Genomic DNA, 17949 nt, shown 5'->3' with positions numbered 1-17949 from the left:
CCCAATCTAGTACAACATATAAGCCAACCATATGAAGATAGATAGCTACAGGAAGATATGGTTAACTGTAGTATGAAGACCATAGAGCTAGTAGCTAATTCTGTCATGAAGGCTTCTACAAAGAATATGGTATTTGAAAAGAGTTTGGAAAACAGGTAGGAACTTAATCCAGAGTAGGAAAATTTTTGAGAAAACAGCTTTGAAAAACTTGAAGATGTAAGATTAAAATGGGAAAAATCTTCCTCACAGTTGACATCTTCAGTAGAGCTCATACTAATGAAAATTATATGGTAAACACTAAGCTTTTCCAACTCCAACAAGAAATTCTCAATTTAGATGTAAGGAAATAGATTTTTTAATTTTTTATTAATTAAATTTAGATCAAGTGTTTATAAGGAAGTTTCTCAGATATGCTTTATGTGAAGTTAGGGAATGCAGAAACCTCTATGAAAGATCAACCATAAACCTTGAATAATTTTAGGATATTGTAGTACAGATTTTGGTTTTATTTTGAATTTTAACTTAGACTTTTAAAAAAATATATAAATGAATGTTTGGATTCCAAAGTGTATCACATGCCATGAATAATTTTTTATGAGTTGCCTTTTAAAATCTTTTATCCCGATATTTTGTTTATTGAGGACATGCATTCTCTCAGTTATCTTCAGATGCTCTAAGAAGGCATTATGACTATTTTAAAAATGAGAAAATGGAGTCTTGGGGAGTATTAGGACTCTTTGATTGTAAGTTACAGAGAGTCTTAACAAAGAAATTTGTTGACAGGTCTAACAATTTTAAAGATGAAGGATCAAGTCTAAATTATATATAAATAAATACTTTATAATTATTACATCCAGTCTAGACTTAACTGTCCTCTTTACCTTTAACATTCCTGGCTTTCATCTCTACTTTCACTATATATTTATTTTAAAAATATGAGAAAATAATAATTTTTAGGTTGACTTATATAGTATTGCAGTAATTATTGGTTTACAGATCATAGTATAGATTTATTGTAAATGTACCCTCTTGATTTTTATGGGCTTCCCCCAGTACATTATTATTCATGGATGAATATTACACATTGCAAAATGAGACAACATTCACTTTTTTAGACCTAAATGCTAAGCACTGTGCACCTAAATAAGTAGATAGAAATTAAAGTTTTATTGTGGCACTTCACTTAATTCTTTGAAATCCTGAGTAGTGATGCCAAAATTTACATAGTGATTTAACAATAAAAATCAATTTTTAGTGATTTAATTGGTTTTACAGTTCAGCTTCTCTCTTTCAGTTTTTTTGAAAGGAAAAGAATTGCAAACTACCTGATGTGCAAATGGAATTGTTAACCAGATATTGGTATTGCTTATTGTTTCCAGCACCCACACTGACAATCCAGTTTGTTGTTTTGCTCCTAGGAGGTTTTTTTTTTTTAAATTTATATCAGTTTTACTTTTTAATTGTTTAAATTCTTTTTTAACTATTTTTTTTTTTAGAGAGAGAGGAAAGGAGGGAAAAAGAGAGGGAGACACTGATCAATTTGCATGTCCCCAAGAGATCCCCAACTGGGGACCCGGCACACAAACAGGCATGTACCCTGACTGAGAATTGAACTGGTGACCCTTGGGTCCATAGGCCAGTGCTCATCCACTGAGCCGTACCAGCCAGGACATGCTCTTAGGAGGTTTTTATAGACCAGGACAAGGCACCATAATAGGATTCAGTATGGGTGAGAAGAATGCCTTTTTTGTTTTGTTTTGTTTTGTTTTTGATGAGGTGGGCAAAGAACAATTAGCAAAGGAGGTAGAAAAGTGTCTGTACTCAATATATAGGAACAGAACAGTTTTAGGAAATGCTTATGAAAATTGGTTCCTTGAATCAGTCCATGTGCCTACACTTCTTTAAAATCTTCATGGACTCCCGATAGAATCCAATTAGAACCAAAAGTATGATACAGTTCATTATATAAAAGATGTCCATGACTTGCTTAGCTTCATAGATCAATTTTTACATAATTTCCTTGCTTAAGGTTGATTATATAGTGATGTTTCTGAATACTGCTATTAAGAATAAAAAGAAACTCATGTTATATTTATCTGTTAGAACATTAGAAACTATTTTTTAAAAGATGAATATTGTCATTGTGTTTAAATTTCCATGTATTTAACAGTGTGTATTTTTCAACAGGTGGCCAATATGTTCTACATTGTAGTGATTATGGCTCTTGTATTACTTAGTTTTGGTGTTCCCAGAAAAGCAATACTTTACCCTCATGAGGAACCATCTTGGACTCTTGCTAAAGATATAGTTTTTCATCCATACTGGATGATTTTTGGTGAAGTTTATGCATATGAAATTGATGGTAAGGATTTATGTTTACAGATTTATCTTTTGGTTATTTTATGTTTTAAAATCAGAACTGCATTATGGTAATATTATATATTTTCACAAATCAGACTATTAGTACCCTAACCCCTCCCAAAATATATTAGTTAATCCCAAAAGAAACATAACAAAAATTAATTTTAAAAAGTATTTTAGAATTTTTTGAATTACAAATTGTGGAAACAAGGCTGAAAGTGGCTCACACAATAAGGACATTATTGGCTCACGTAACAAAGTTTAGAGGTAGAACAGTCTTGAGGATTTCCATTCATAGCTAAGGATGTCAGTTCTTTCTCTTCTCATTGCTCTGTAATCACAATGTCTGATTCATACAGGGAAACCTGTTTCCCTAATGATTAGGAGACTCTATAACAGTAACAGGAGGAAAAGAGACACTGTTTTCCATCGTACTCTTTTTTTACAAGTATATTTTATTCATTATGCTATTACAGTTGTACCATTTTTTTTCTTCCCTTTATTCCCCTCTGCTGTACACCCCCCTTCAAGCTAGCATCCCGCCCCCCTTAGTTCATGTCCATGGGTCATAAATATAAGTTCTTCGGCTTCTTCATTTCCCATACTACTCTTAACCTCCCCCATCTATTTTCTGCCTACCATTTATGCTTATTATTCCCTGTATCTCCTCCCCCATTCATCCCCCACCCCCTCTCTGCTGATAATCCTCCATGTGATCTCCATTTCTGTGATTCTGTTCCTGTTCTAGTTGTTTACTTAGTTTGATTTTGTTTTGTGTATTGTTTTTTGGTTGAGTTGTTGATAGTTGTAAGTTTGTTGTCATTTTACTGTTCATAGTTTTGATCATCTTCTTTTCCTTAGATGAGTCCCTTTAACATTTCATATAATAAGGGCTTGGGGATGATGAACCCCTTTAACTTGACCTTATCTGGGAAGCACTTGATCTGCTCTTCCATTCTAAATGATAGTTTTGCTGGATAGAGTAATCTTAGATGGAGGTCCTTGCCTTTCATGACTTCAAATGCTTCTTTCCAGTCTCTTCTTGCCTGCAGGGTTTCTTTTTGAGAAATCACCTGGTAGTCTAATGGGAACTCCTTTGTAGGTAACTGTCTTCTTCTCTCTTGCTGCTTTTAAGATTCTCTCCTGCTTAATCTTGGGTAATTAAATTATGATGTGCCTTGGTGTGTGCTTCCTTGGGTACAACTTCTTTGGGACTCAGAGCTTCTGGGACTTTTGGAAGTCTATTTCCTTTGTCAGATTGGGGAGGTTCTCCTTCATTATTTTTTCAGATCAGGTTTCCATTTTTTGCCCTTCCTCTTCTCCTTCTGGCAACCCTGTGATTCAGATGTTGGAATGTTTCAAGTTGGCCCAGAAGGCTCTCCTGATTTTTTTTGAATTCTTGTTTCTTCATTTTGTTCTGGTTGAGTGTTTATTTCTTCCTTCTGCTCTAAGTCATTGATTTGAGTTCTGGTTTCCTTCCCTTCACTGTTGGTTCCCTGTATATTTTTCTTTACTTCATTTTGCATAAATTTCAACTTTTTCCTCTATTTTGCAACCATACTCAACCATTTCTGTGAGCATCCTAATTACCAGTGTTTTGAACTGTGCATCTGATAGGTTGACTATCTCTTTGTTGCTTAGTTATTTTTCTGGAGTTTTCGTGTGTTCTTTCATTTGGGCCACATTTATTTGTCTCAGAGCATCTGTTAATGTAGTAAGGGGCTGAGCCTTAGGTAATTCGCTAGGGCAGGGCAATGTACCTCACTGGGTTGTGACACTGTATGTGGGGGAGGAGTTGGAGAGGGATCAGTGCTACTTGCTCTGCTCTCTGCCGGTTGTCAGTCACTTCCTCCACTACCCACAAGCAAATTGGGTCCTTCTGATGCTGATTCCCAGGTGGGTGGGTTTGTGTACATTCTAGGACCCTGTGAGTCTCCACAACTAACTCTCCTGTGAGACTGGGAATTTCTCCTGCTACCTCAACCTGCACTGGTTTTAAGGCCAGAGGTTTTCAGACTTTCTTTTCCCATGCTGGTGGAATCCTGGGTTTTGCGGTCTGTCACGCTCCCCAATTGTTCCTCCTGGTTTATCTGCATGCAAATGTGGGACCACCCGGTCCACCAGCCATTACCTCACCCACCTGGTCCTTCTGCTGCTGCCTTGCCTGAAGTCCTTTCCTCCCCCACTCCCCATCTCCACCCTTCCTACTGGTGTGGATGAATGTTTCTTTAACTCCTTGGTTTTCAGACTTCCATACAGTTCAACCTTCTGTCATTTCTGGTTGTTTTTTATTTTAAATTGATTGTTGTCCTTTTGTTTGTGCAAGGAGGCAAAGTGTATCTACCTATGCCTCCATCTTGGCCAGAAGTCTCTCCATTGTACACTTACAGGGGGAATCCCTTTTCCAGAAGCTCCTTTTGAACATGTTCTTTCATTTCATTTGCTCAAATTGCCTTCAATTTCAGTTGCTCTGAATTAGGGCAAGTGTAATGGTATTGTATTGATTAGTTTAAGCCAGTCATGGTGGATTGGATAAACTCTTGAGTTACAAAAATCAACTGTGAATACATTCTCTGCATAAGGTAATAGATTTTTTGTTTGTTTTAATTAGGCTAGATGACTTGTGAACCTAGGTGATGTAGCCACCTTTCAGGGATGTTCTTCTGCTGATCTTCACATCTGGGTTGTAGAATCTTCATTTTGTTAGCCCTTTCTTCACCTCTCTTTCTCTCTCCCATCTTACTTCACTCCTTTCTTACCCTATACCATACCTGTGTTGTTCTCTACCCATCTGTTTTATAGTTGATCAGGTCAGGGGATGGCCAGAGAGCGGTCCTCAGTTGTTATCCTATGTTATTAAAACAAGGTGAGGTTTTATGAGCCTGCCCATATTTTGTGTTTAATGGCTTCCTGTTCAGTCCTTTCCAGGTTTTCATTGCTGTTTCTCTTATTTGTGGAATCTAATGAATGAACTGAACTAAGGAGGAAAATGGAGATAGACTCATAGATAGAGAGCAGGATGACAGCTGTCAGGGGTTTAGGGTGCAGAAGGATTAAGCAAAAATGAAAAAGGACTCATGGACATGGACAGCACTGGTGATTGCTGGGGTGAGGGGTATAAGGGGATTAAATCATAATGGAAAAAATATAACAAAGACATAAAAAATGAAAACAGTAATAAAAAGTGATATAAAATTTGTCACATTCATGATTATTTAATTCTAGTCCTTGCCTTCTTAAATTGATTTTAGCTCTGGCTGGGTGGCTCAGTTGGTTGGAGTGTTGTCCCATACACCAAAAGGTTGCAGGTTCAGTTCCTTGTCAGGGCACATACTTAGGTTTTGGGCTCGATCCTCAGTCTGAGTGACTACCAGAGGCAACAGATCAATGTTACTATCTCACTTTGAAGTTTCTCTCTCTCTCTCTGCCCCTCCCGCCCTCCCTCTAAAATCAGTAAACATATCCTGAGGTGAGGATTTTAAAAAACTGATTTTACTTTTTCCTCATAACTTTGTACTGGGTATTAAAGCTCTTGCTCTTTTTCAGCTGTATTCTCACTTCAGAAACATTTCCAGTGGGGTTAATGAAAGCAAGGAATTCAGATCTAATCATTGTATTTTTGACAGGCACTTGAACCACTCCTTAAACCCTCTTTTGTAACATAATAGGATAAACTCAGTGATCTTTATGTTTGTAATCTTTATGTTTGAGTTTACCGTACTCTTTTGTTCAGTTATTTTTCTTTTGGAAATGTTACAGTGTGGCTCTGAGTCTGGGGACATTATTCTCCTCAATGGTCCTCAAGCTAAACACTATCTTGAAGATTAGACGTAACTCAAAAATATTTTTTCTTGCCCTGGCTGGTGTTACTCAGTGGGTTGAGTCCTGACCTGCAAACCAAAAGGTCTCTGGTTTGATTCCTAGTCAGAGCACATGCCTGGATTGTGGGCCAAGTCCCCCTTTGGGGGCATGTGAAAGGCAGACAATAGATGTCTCTCTCCCACATTGATGTTTCTCTCCCTTTCTTTCTTGTTCCCTTCCCCCCTCTCTCAAAATAAATAAATAAAATCTTTTGAAATGTATATGTATTTCCTTGTCTGGAATAGAGTGGTAGAACAGATACCCAGGTTCCTCACAAATTTCTTCTGTGTTGGAATACTTTTCAGTTGGTGTTCCTGTGGCTCCCTGCCCAGAACTTTTGCTAGAATCTGTAAAACAGATTTACACATAATCAAAACTTCCTTTATACAACAAACGTAAATATCATTAGAAGCAGTTACTGGTGAATTACTATATATTTTTTTTTTCTTTCTTAAGTGTGTGCAAATGATTCAGTTGTCCCTACAATCTGTGGTCCTGGGACGTGGTTGACTCCATTTCTTCAAGCAGTCTACCTCTTTGTACAGTATATCATTATGGTCAATCTTCTTATTGCATTTTTCAAGTAAGAATTTTATTCAGTTGCTTATTGTAATGAGATCATGTAGTATACATGTCTACTCAGTTTGAAGGAAACTAAATTTTTATTCTAAAAATTTTATCAAGACTTAAACTACTAAAATTATCTTTGAAATTTACAAATAAGGCATGCTTTTTCAAATTAAATGAGTTCTAAATTTGAGACTTCATTATCTTTTAACATGCAGTTTTTTTATAAAGTTAAATATTTGGGATTTTTACTAAGTTGCAAATAATGTGCATTTACTATACAAACAAAGGCAATAAAAAATTCATCAATAATCGCTTTCTTAATATTTTGATGTACATCTTTCTATAATTTTATGACTCTATATGAGCAATTTTTCTTTTCAAAAATAATAATTTATGTACTTTTTAAAACATCCCACTTTAATAAATATTTCTCTCGTTTATTTTTAATGGCTACCTGGTATTGTATGGTATAGACCATTATTTTTCAAGCCAATAGATTATATTGCTCAATTCAATTGTTTATAATTTTTTATTTATAAAACCATATTGGATTAATTTTTTATCACTTCCTAAGTATTTCTTTAGAACAGTTCTAAGAGTAGAACTGTTCAGTATAATTATTTTTAGGGTTTTTAAAATTTAAGTCAGAATTGGCCCACGTCTCCAAATCCTTGTCAACACTAGGTGTATTATCTTTTTAATGGTTGTTATTTTGATAGTACATAAAAGGATCTTATTTTATTTGCACTTATTTTGTAGCTACTAAGATAGAATATTTTCTTATGTTTTATCATATATAATTTTAAATCTTAAAAATCATGTTTTCTACCCATGTTTCTGGGAGTTTGTAACCAAGACCCTCAACATATACTTGTTGCATGTATTTTTTCCAGTTTTTCATCTGTGTTTTAGTCTTATTTATGGTAGGGTGTTCTTTTGAATTCTTGTTTAGAACAGAATTACAATTAAATCTTTAGCATTTAAAATTTTAAAATGTAATTAACTGTTTGTTTTATTTTCATTCTTTGTTATTCAAGCAATGTGTATTTACAAGTGAAGGCAATTTCTAATATTGTATGGAAGTACCAACGTTATCATTTTATTATGGCTTATCATGAGAAACCAGTTCTCCCTCCACCACTTATCATTCTCAGCCATATAGCTTCTCTGTTTTGCTATATATGTAAAAGAAGAAAAAAAGACAAGACTTCAGATGGACCAAGTAAGTAAAAGACATTAAAGCCAATATTTTGGGAGTTTTTGTTTGTTTGTTTTTTAGGCCAGTGTTTTTATTTTATCACTTATCAATATTACACTGAAGGTGAAGTATTAATTATATTTAGATTTAATTGGTTAATGTTATTATAAAAGATTTTGTTGAATTTGCCTAAAAATAAAAGAATTTTAAGCATAATACACTAGGTATAAATTTGAATTTAGTATTAAACTTTTTGAGCATGGCATCTCAATTTGTTTTTGTATAAACTGTAATATACTGTAACACTTTTTGTTCTGTAAACCATTTTTTGCTGCTTTGGGAACAATAATACTTTTAGTGCATTCTGTACACTACACAAGACTAATCACCATATCAAACTGCTTAAAATTTTACAATCCCTTTCTGTTCTACCTATTCAGTTTTTAAATTCCTCTACCTTGGTATGTGAGGAAGAGGTCTGAGAAAGATAGTTGGGCAAGAGTGTTTTATGGGAAAAGAAAATTGGGAAAAGAAAATTAGGAAAAAAGTATATGAAACTATTCTGCTAAGATCACACTGTGATTAAAGAAAAGAATAGAAATACTTGTTAGTGCTTTAGAAATACAGTAGTAAAAAGAGAAAAAAATGCAGATGATGCTTATAATAGTCTTATGAGCCCTGAGTAATTCAGGACTAATGATGTAAACTTTCATAACTTGATAGCCTTCATTGATTTTTCTTTTCCCTTTTTAGAACTTTTTTTAACAGAAGAAGATCAAAAGAAACTTCATGATTTTGAAGAGCAGTGTGTTGAGATGTATTTTAATGAAAAAGACGACAAATTCAATTCTGGTAGTGAAGAGAGAATTCGTGTCACTTTTGAAAGGTTCAAAAGCTCTTTAATTATAATTGCTTATATGTCAAGAGTGGATCCTTATAGTTATGTCCCTTTCATTGTTCAGTTTATGTTTGTCAAACAAGTAAGTTTAGTAATAGGTTTACATTCTGTATTTGGGGACAATGCAGTTCAGATATTTCATGTAAGTCATTAAGTCAATCCTTTGTTATTTTTGATCCTTATTAACAAAGGGCAGAGAAGAGTTAGTATATTTTACTAGTCAAGAAAAGTGAGACTCTCATTATTTTAAATGATTTGTTTCTATTGACTGCTGCATTCTGGAAGCATATGGTATTTGTGTAGATACAATATGATAGTGGAAATTTCACTTTTTATTATGAGAGGATTAGCACAGGAGCTGTCTGAAATATAGCGTGTTCCTTTTAAAAATAAGTAACCATACCTTATTTTATATCTTACTGTTTGAGTGCATGCAGAATTTTTTCTTTTTACCATATTAATTTATTGAAATTACAAAAAGAATTTGTAAAACATTAATTTTCAGCATTTGTAAAAAACCTGTTTTTCCCCTACAGAGTAGAGCAAATGTGCATTCAGATGAAAGAAGTTGGAGATCGCGTCAACTATATAAAAAGATCATTACAGTCATTAGATTCTCAAATTGGTCATTTGCAAGATCTTTCAGCCCTGACTGTGGATACATTAAAAACACTTACTGCCCAGAAAGCTTCAGAAGCTAGTAAAGTTCACAATGAAATCACACGAGAATTGAGCATTTCCAAACATTTGGCTCAGAACCTTATTGATGATGGTCCTGTAAGACCTTCTGTGTGGAAAAAACACAGTGTTGTAAATACACTTAGTTCCTCTCTTCCTCAGAGTGGTCTTGAAAGTAATAATCCTTTTCTTTGTAATATTTTTATGAAAGATGAAAAAGATCCCCAGTGTAACATATTTGATCAGGATTCACCTACAATACCCCAGAGAAAAGAATTTAATTTTCCAGAGGCTGGTTCCTCTTGTGGTGCCTTATTCCCAAGTGCTGTTTCTCCTCCAGAACTGCGACAGAGACTACTACATGGGGTAGAAACCTTAAAAATGTTTAGTAAAAATCAAAAATCAGGCAGTTCACCTAATAACATACCACATCTATCATCCCCACCAACCAAACTTTTTGTTAGTACACCATCCCAGCCAAGTTGCAAAGGCCACTTGGAATCTGCAACCAAAGATCAAGAAAATATTTGCCCTAAAGCTGCAGAAGGAGATAATATAGAATTTGGAGCATTTGTGGGTAAGTGTGACAAAGTGATATTTGTATATGAAGATTATTTACTTTTTAATTATAGTTACTACCTTAGAAATAGCTAATTAATAAAACTGTACTTGTGTGACAAGTGGAGGATAGATCTAATAATGTTTTAAAGGAATCACAGATGGGAGAAACAGGTTGAATTTATACCTGTGATGCGGTGTCCTATGATAACAATTGTTTGGAAAACTTATTTGAACTCTATCTTTTGAATTTATCTTCTGTGGTACTTGACCAGCTTTTGTTGAAAGAACCTGAGTGGTTCACAAGTGTTAGTTACTTGGGGAATAAGAGAAGGGTACAGGAGAGTCTGGAAATGACTGGAAAAGAAAATTGTCTTATAAATAGGATGGTCATATAATTTTTTATCTAAACCAGTACACTGTTAAGAGTGAGAGGGTACAATACTAATAATTACATTAGGGCAGCAGTGAAAGCCAGAGCCCTCCTTAGAAAATGAGTATTTGTGGCTGATCCATTTATATACCCAGAGAGGAGAACATTTCAAAAAGGAATGATTCATTTTTTTTTGTTTAAATTTTTTAATTTTGAAATAATTCAGGCTGACAATAAGGTTTCAAAAATGGTATGTAAGGTAGTAAAATATTCTTTTTTAAAAATTGAATTTATTGGGATAACATTGGTTAATGAAATTATACAGGTTTCAGGTATCCATTTGATGATTTATCTTCTATATACTGTATTGTATGTTCACCACCCCAAGTCAAGTCTGTGTCCATGACCATACATACATTCCCCTGTATCCTCTTCTACCTCCCCCCACCAGGAATGATTCCTTCTATAATTCAAATAACTCAAGTAAAATAGGGGTTGAAAATATAATTATTTTGGCAGTGATAACATATTAATGACCTTGGTGGAAACTGTCCCAGTGGAGGAATTGGTAGAGGTAGAAACCAGCTTATAGTGAAATAAAGTGTCAATTAGGAGGAAGGAATGTAAAGAGGATTACTAGTGGGTCTGGGGGAGCTTGGCAGTGAAGGCAAAAGAAAGAAATAACTAATATTGTGGTTTGTACATTTAATGTTTTTTATTTGTTTTATTTTTAATGAGGATGGAGACTTAAACATGTTTAAATGTTGACAGTGAAGAAGGCATACTTTGTAGTTGGTTAGGTCCATAATGTTTGGGAAAATATAGTGTTCTAACAGTCTTCTTTGTAGATTATTAAAGTATTTAACAAAAGAGTTCTTAGAAAACAACTTGAGTTGTTGCCATAACCAGAATGTTTCAAGGTACAAATAAGGCCCTCTGTCTCTTGAGGTTTGAGTTTTTCCACTAGGTGGCTTCATAACTTTGTCTTTAACATTGGCTTGAGCTAGAAATTTACCAAGTCATGAGACATGTATGGAAATTGTACAGAGAATACGTTATGTCCAAGGCCAACTCGTTACATTACCTAGGTGCTGAGCATGCTGATCACTACTGCTGAGCTACATGGCGTTCACAGTGGATGTATCGAAACAATTTTCCAACATAAATTCTATACCAATTTTTCTTAAAAAAAACACACACATTTTAGTTTGTTGATACTATATTGCCACTGGGATGGAGGTAGGTATCTATATGTATGATATGTATATATTTATATACATATTTATGTAAAATGTAATGTTTTTACATTTTAATAGTATAAATGATCAAAAACTAGTAAAAGTATTTGTTCCCCTTTTTCCTTTTATATTTCAGGCAGTGTGCTTCCAATCACATGTTGAATTTTTTTGTAGGCAGCCTTTGGCTTTTGCTGTTACTGTAAACTCTACTACTCATTTTCTCTAGTTTCTTGACAGATCCCATCAGTATTTATCAAAAGAGCTACAGGAAACTGCAAAGCCATCAAAAGTACTTGAAAACAACACAGATCACTTATTAACATAGACTTTGGCCAATAAGGAAAAAAAAATTTTTGACATCTTTTTTTTCTCTTCAAGGACACAGAGACAGCATGGATTTACAGAGGCTTAAAGAAACATCAAACAAGAAAGAAATATCTGTAAGTATATCCTTATAACAGCACAATTCAGTTTTATTTTGCTATATTGGGTTTTAGTTCAAAATATAATTAAGCATTTTCTAGTAAAAGTATAGTTTTAAGAGAGACCATCATCAAAATGATGATCCCAAATATTTGAAACTAAACACAATTTGAAAAAAAGAAGAAACACTTAACTACTATGCAAAAATGTACAAATAGCTTGCATTTCAAAACTAAAGTTTAAAAAAATCACCTATTTAGCATTTTTTAAAAGTGATTCTTCCTGTAACGTTTTCCATTAACTTACTGAGTTCACCTCTTTCCCAGACCCCAAAGTTTATTAGAACATAACCCTGGCTCTCAAGAAACCTGTAGTCATATTCAGCAATAAGAAACGGAATATGCCAGTAACTACAATATAATGTGCAAGTACATGTTCAATAAATGTTTCTTGACTAAGTTTTAAAGTATGTAGAACTGGTGAAAATGAGTTTCCTGGAAGAAAACTAGTTTTTATTAACTGTTGCTTTCATAAATTACCCATAACTGTTTAGAGCCTTAGAGGTCATCACATAGCTATGGCAAGATAATTAAGAAGATTAGCTTCTTTTTTTCTTAAAGAACTTAAGTTGTGAAAATGATCAAGTGACAAATACAATGAAAACAAGATTTTTCCTAAAGCTACAGCCAAGGAAATGATAAAATAAGAATTGCTAAGAATGTTTATTCCTCATATGTCCACATTAATTGTGTGATTGCTGTCAGGACATAATTACTTATTATCTTATATATAAAAGATAAACTCAAGTGCATTTTGATGATACAAATACTAACATTTGTATTTTTAATAACATATTCTAATTAAAGTATTATACTAAAATGAATAACATAGTTTAATGTCTGTTAACTAGATTGTGTTAACCTGGGATTTCATTGGTGATTATATGCAAATTGAAATGTAATAATTACATGGAGTGCTTTTTCTTTTCATATTTTCTTTTAAGTTTGTATTTCTTATCTTAAATAGGACCAAGACAATGACATAAGAAATACAATTATGGAGTATTCAGAGATGCCTAAATATCAGGTAAATTCTCTTTAATGTATGTGGGAGTCAAAGTCAGTTTAAAATGTACATATACCTTTAGATGGAGGAAGTAGGTATAAGTTCAGTGGACTTGTCATAAGACTATAATTTGCATGGTGTTTTCTAACAATTTTAATCCTGTGGCATGCTTATATTCTAAAGATCTGAATTTTTCATTATATTTAATGCCTTAAAGAGAGGGAGAGAAATAAGTAAGTGGGTTGAATGCATTTAGGTAGACTTCACTGACATGTGATGATAAAAAGAAAAAGAAGGGAAGAAGAAAGGAATGAGGAAAAGTAAGAAGTAGAAAGAACAAATAAATCTCTACCAAAGCTGGTTTTAATAATTCTTAAAATACAGACATAAAGTGGTTTTTTTGAACAGGTGTTAACTGAAGTGGATTTTATAAGTAAATGAAGTATTTTATGGACCTTTTGTAAGTTTTAGTAGAGCTGTTCATAATGGGAATTATTTCAGCCTAACAAAATTTCTTATCACATTTTTTTCTATATGCAAATATCCTTTTATTAAAAATCTGCACCCAGTGTATAGTTTTGCTCAATTATTCAGTTTATTTTGTGCTAACTTAAGAGAGTCCAATGTCTCTCATTTTAGTTCTTCTTTATAGTATATTTAGCCATTCAAGTAGATGTACATTATAATTTGGGTAGTATATTTGTTCACTTTTATTAGTGGCAGTAATTTCTTAGATGTTTTAATTTTGTAGTTGAATATTTGAAGTCTTAGAATTTATTAACACCTTTTAGCATTGGTAATGAAAGTTACTAACATACCCATCAGCCAGTACCTGAGATGGCCCTTGATCCCAGACCTATGCATTTGTAGGTAGGATTTGAAAAGCCATTGGAAAGATATGTAGGCAGCTCTTTGGACAAGAAAGTGTTTTTAGGTAGGAGCAGAATGAACAATAGTGAGGCAGAGACAGAGGACATATAGAACACGGTAAAAGCAAATGTTAGTTTTACTAGTAGTCAGTAGGTTCATCATCTGAGGAAGTTATAGGAAATAGGGTTGTAAAATGGTTCAGTATGAGGGTAGTTTAAAAGTATATTTGCCCTAGCCAGTGTAGCTCAGTTGGTTGGAGCATTGTCCCATAAACCAAAGGTCACAGGTTCAATTCCCCACCTGAGCACATACCCAGGTTGTGGGTTTGATCACCAGTCTAGGTGTGTATGGAGGGCAACTGATTGATGTTTCTCTCTCTCTTTCTCTCTCCCCTCCCCCAGCACCACCCACTTCCTCCCTTCTCTCTATGTCCTCAGGTGAAGATTACAAAAAAAGTACAAAATATTTCTTGCTGAGTGGGATAGCTCTTCATCCACTCGTTCAAGGAATACAAGCCAACACTGACTCTTCCATCTTATGGCTCTGCCACTCACCAAGGTCATATAATAGAGCACAGAGAAGCACAGGAGGTGTTTATGAGCCAGGCCTAGAAGTAGCACACATCATTTGCTCTGAAATTCAGAGGGAGAGAACTTAGTCACATGAAGTCACGTGATCATATCTGCTGCAAAGGAGGCTTGGAAATGTAATTTAGCTGTTTGAATAAAGTAGGGGAGAATGAATTTTGCTGGAACATTTGTATTCTGTGCTACAGGGCCAGATATATAAACATTTAATCAAGTGAAATATTTTTAAAATTTTCTTTGAGTTAAAGGAAGAAGCCATTGAAGACTTTTTGATTATCCTTCTAGGACTGTTATGCACAGGATGGATGAGAGCAACCATAGACACTCGGAGACTTATTAGGAAGTTTTAATCATAATTCAGGAGAGAGGTAATTAGGTCTTGATAAAGACATGTAAAAATGGAGAAAAAGAAGCTTCTCGGCCCAGAAGTAGTGACTATTGTAGAACCATGTATAGAAATAGACAAATTGAAGAGAATATGAATTAGTATGGAAGTAGTTAGAATCTGTTTAAAATATTTAAATGTGAGAGAATAGCAAGTCAATAAGGAGCTTCTAAATGGTAGTAAAAAAAAAAAATACAAGATGACAGCTTGCAAGAGAAACAAAGATCAGTGATATACGAGGTCTGTCCAGAAGGTATCTAGCCACATAATATCAAAAATAGAAACATTTATTGAAGAAGATACAAGAAACATTGTACATAGGACAATGACATCTCAGTCCCTTTCAAAGTAGGCACCTTGGGACCTCACACAGTTCTCCCAATTGCCATCAGCTGCCCCATCATATTTTCCTGAATCTCATTGATGGTCTGAAATCTCTTCCCTTTCAAAAGTGATTTTAGTTCTGGGGACAGGCAGAAGGTGCAGGGCACCGAATCTGGGCTGTAGAGGGGCCTGAGTCACCTGGATGATTTGATGTTTCACCAAAAAACTCTGCAGGAGATGTGATGCATGAGCAGGCATGTTGTGGTAATGAAGCTGCCAATCACCAGTCACCCATAGCCATGGCCTTCTGAATCATCCGAATATTTTTTGTGGAGGAATGTTAAAGCTTAATGCAAAATTTGATACAGATTTGTTGCTCTGCTTGCTCATTTTGAATGCGAGGGCCACATAGTACACATGCTCACTCAACAGCATCTACTGCCCCCACTGACTAGTATAGTGAATTTATCATTGTTCACACACATGCATCCTACTGTGTTCTCCTAGGCTACCACATTACATCAGTGCTGTGCAAACCATTCTTGTTAGATTGGCAATGGCTGGATTTTTTGCGGACATACCTTGCATATTAATGTAGCATATCTTCAAAAGAGATGGTCAAGGTGAGGAGTAAACCTGAGGTTCAGATGTTCCCTCTTCTTAGGAAGTAAGAGGGTAAAAAGATAAAATGAAGCAGTCCTTATTGAAATGATAGTTGTTATAATGTTGAAGCAGCCATCACAAAATCAATGCAGGAGAATGTATAAGTAGTTGTTGCTGGTACTTTAGAGAAATCTGAAAGAATAAAATTTTAGACCACTGAATTAGGTGACTTACAACAATGCAATTTCAGTATACTGGAGAATGCAACAAAATAAAAATTGTAGAGATTATAAGGGAATAGAGGAATTATTATCAGTATACTCAGCAGTAACAAGATGGTTCAAAAGTTTGAATTAGTAGCAGAATTATTAAAGGTGCTTAGGAAAAAGGTATTTTGAATGTTTTAATATAAGATAAAGGAACAAATTAAAGTTTTTAAAAAGTTGTATCTCTTGATTTATCTTTGTTTTTTATAATGAAGGAGAACTGATTGGAATTATTTAAAAAGCAAGAAGACTTAATCAAGTGAAATAAGCACTCAAAGATGATAACATTAGGCTGGAAAGCATAACTCCTTTTGAGACAGGAGGACTGACACAGGGTTGTCAGGTATTTTGAGTTGGAAAGAAATATTGCTAAATCTCTAACTTAATATTTAAGATCTGTGTGCTTTATTGTGTATAAATTATGTAAGATTGTTTTCTAAAAATTAAAAGGAATAACATATTCTTGGGAGTTTATTGATACTTTAAAAAATGTATTATAGTTTATTTGAGCTAAACTGATGTAAGCCAGGGAGGATTTCAAATGCTCCTGATTAATACTTTTAAGGCATTCGTTTTTGTAGTAAGGCTAATGGGTGGAGTACGTGAGATAGAGAAGATTTAGTGTAACCATTGTGTGAAGTTGTTAAGCAGTCAAGAGAAAACCAAGAATATGATTTGTCAGCTATGTGAAAATAGCATGAATTTTTACCCGCCATATCAGCACTTGGATCTTAGCCTGGAAAACTCTGAGGGCCGGCAGCAGATATGGGAACAGTGGGAAAGTCAGTCTTTGGAGTGATTCTGACTAGAGAATTGCATGACACTACAGTAGAAGGTTAGAACTGCTAACTAGCTGGAGCTCTTACTAGTTATCAAACCTAGCACATCAGTACCTCAAATTCATCATCTCCCTGCTCAGCAGACACATTTCTCCTCCTGTATTTCCAGCCTCTGTGAATAGCATCAACATTCTCATTCTCCAGGGCAGAATGCACTCCTCCTTCTCCCTTACTACACACAGCTAAGTTTAACTAGTTATGCTTTCGAAATATTTTTTAGTATCTCTCTTCCTTTCAGTTACCCTGACTTAGGCCTTCCTTTTCCAATTTTTATTTCATTGAACTTTTAAAGTATCTTTAACAAGGAGTGACAACGTCATCCCATAGGTGGCATCATTTTGCTGTTGTGAAACATTTGTTATACGTAGGGAATTGTTTAGGAAAAATAGATATTTATTAAAGGGAAATGGTATGCATCAGGGTTTCCCCATAGATTTCACCTTTTAATATGAACCTATTAAATGAACTTAAAGCAGAAGTATGCTGAAAAATTTTAAGTGAGCCGATAGTGTCCTGGTAAAAACAAGAAGAAATTAAAAGTTTCTGTGAGTGGGCAGAAAAGTGGTGGCTGTGTTTTGAATTAAACAATTTTGAGTAATTTACTTGGAAAATAACTCAAATTATAATATTAGAATATTGAGCTCCAGCTCATGATGGTATAAGAAACTTTTAGTTCTTCAACATCTGTGTCTATACCCCTTTGAAAACTAAAGAAAACTACAGATCCTCCTCACAGAAAAATGCACATACACAAAAGTTTTTCTGTTAAGTTACAGAGTTTTACAGATGCCTTGAAACCCACTTATCATTCCCTTACTAGAATTTCTGTCATTGATGGTTCAGTGAAACTAC

At 34.3% G+C, this 17949-nt stretch overlaps 1 protein-coding gene across 1 annotated transcript in view; it reads left to right on the top strand.

Annotated features, from left to right (window-relative positions):
* TRPM7 (transient receptor potential cation channel subfamily M member 7) overlaps positions 1–17949 on the top strand; it is a 133029-nt gene that overhangs the window by 91725 nt on the left and 23355 nt on the right. The window contains exons 22-28 of the mRNA XM_045823803.1: positions 2188–2362; positions 6679–6805; positions 7830–8014; positions 8744–8876; positions 9425–10143; positions 12114–12175; positions 13185–13244. Of these exons, the coding sequence (XP_045679759.1) occupies positions 2188–2362; positions 6679–6805; positions 7830–8014; positions 8744–8876; positions 9425–10143; positions 12114–12175; positions 13185–13244 (1461 nt within the window). The remainder of the gene's footprint in view (positions 1–2187; positions 2363–6678; positions 6806–7829; positions 8015–8743; positions 8877–9424; positions 10144–12113; positions 12176–13184; positions 13245–17949) is intronic.

The sequence above is a fragment of the Phyllostomus hastatus genome, unplaced genomic scaffold (assembly GCF_019186645.2).
Source record: "Phyllostomus hastatus isolate PE091 unplaced genomic scaffold, TTU_PhHast_1.1 phas_scaffold_501, whole genome shotgun sequence".
Taxonomy (NCBI): domain Eukaryota; kingdom Metazoa; phylum Chordata; class Mammalia; order Chiroptera; family Phyllostomidae; genus Phyllostomus; species Phyllostomus hastatus.
This window is presented reverse-complemented; position numbering and strand designations above follow the sequence as displayed.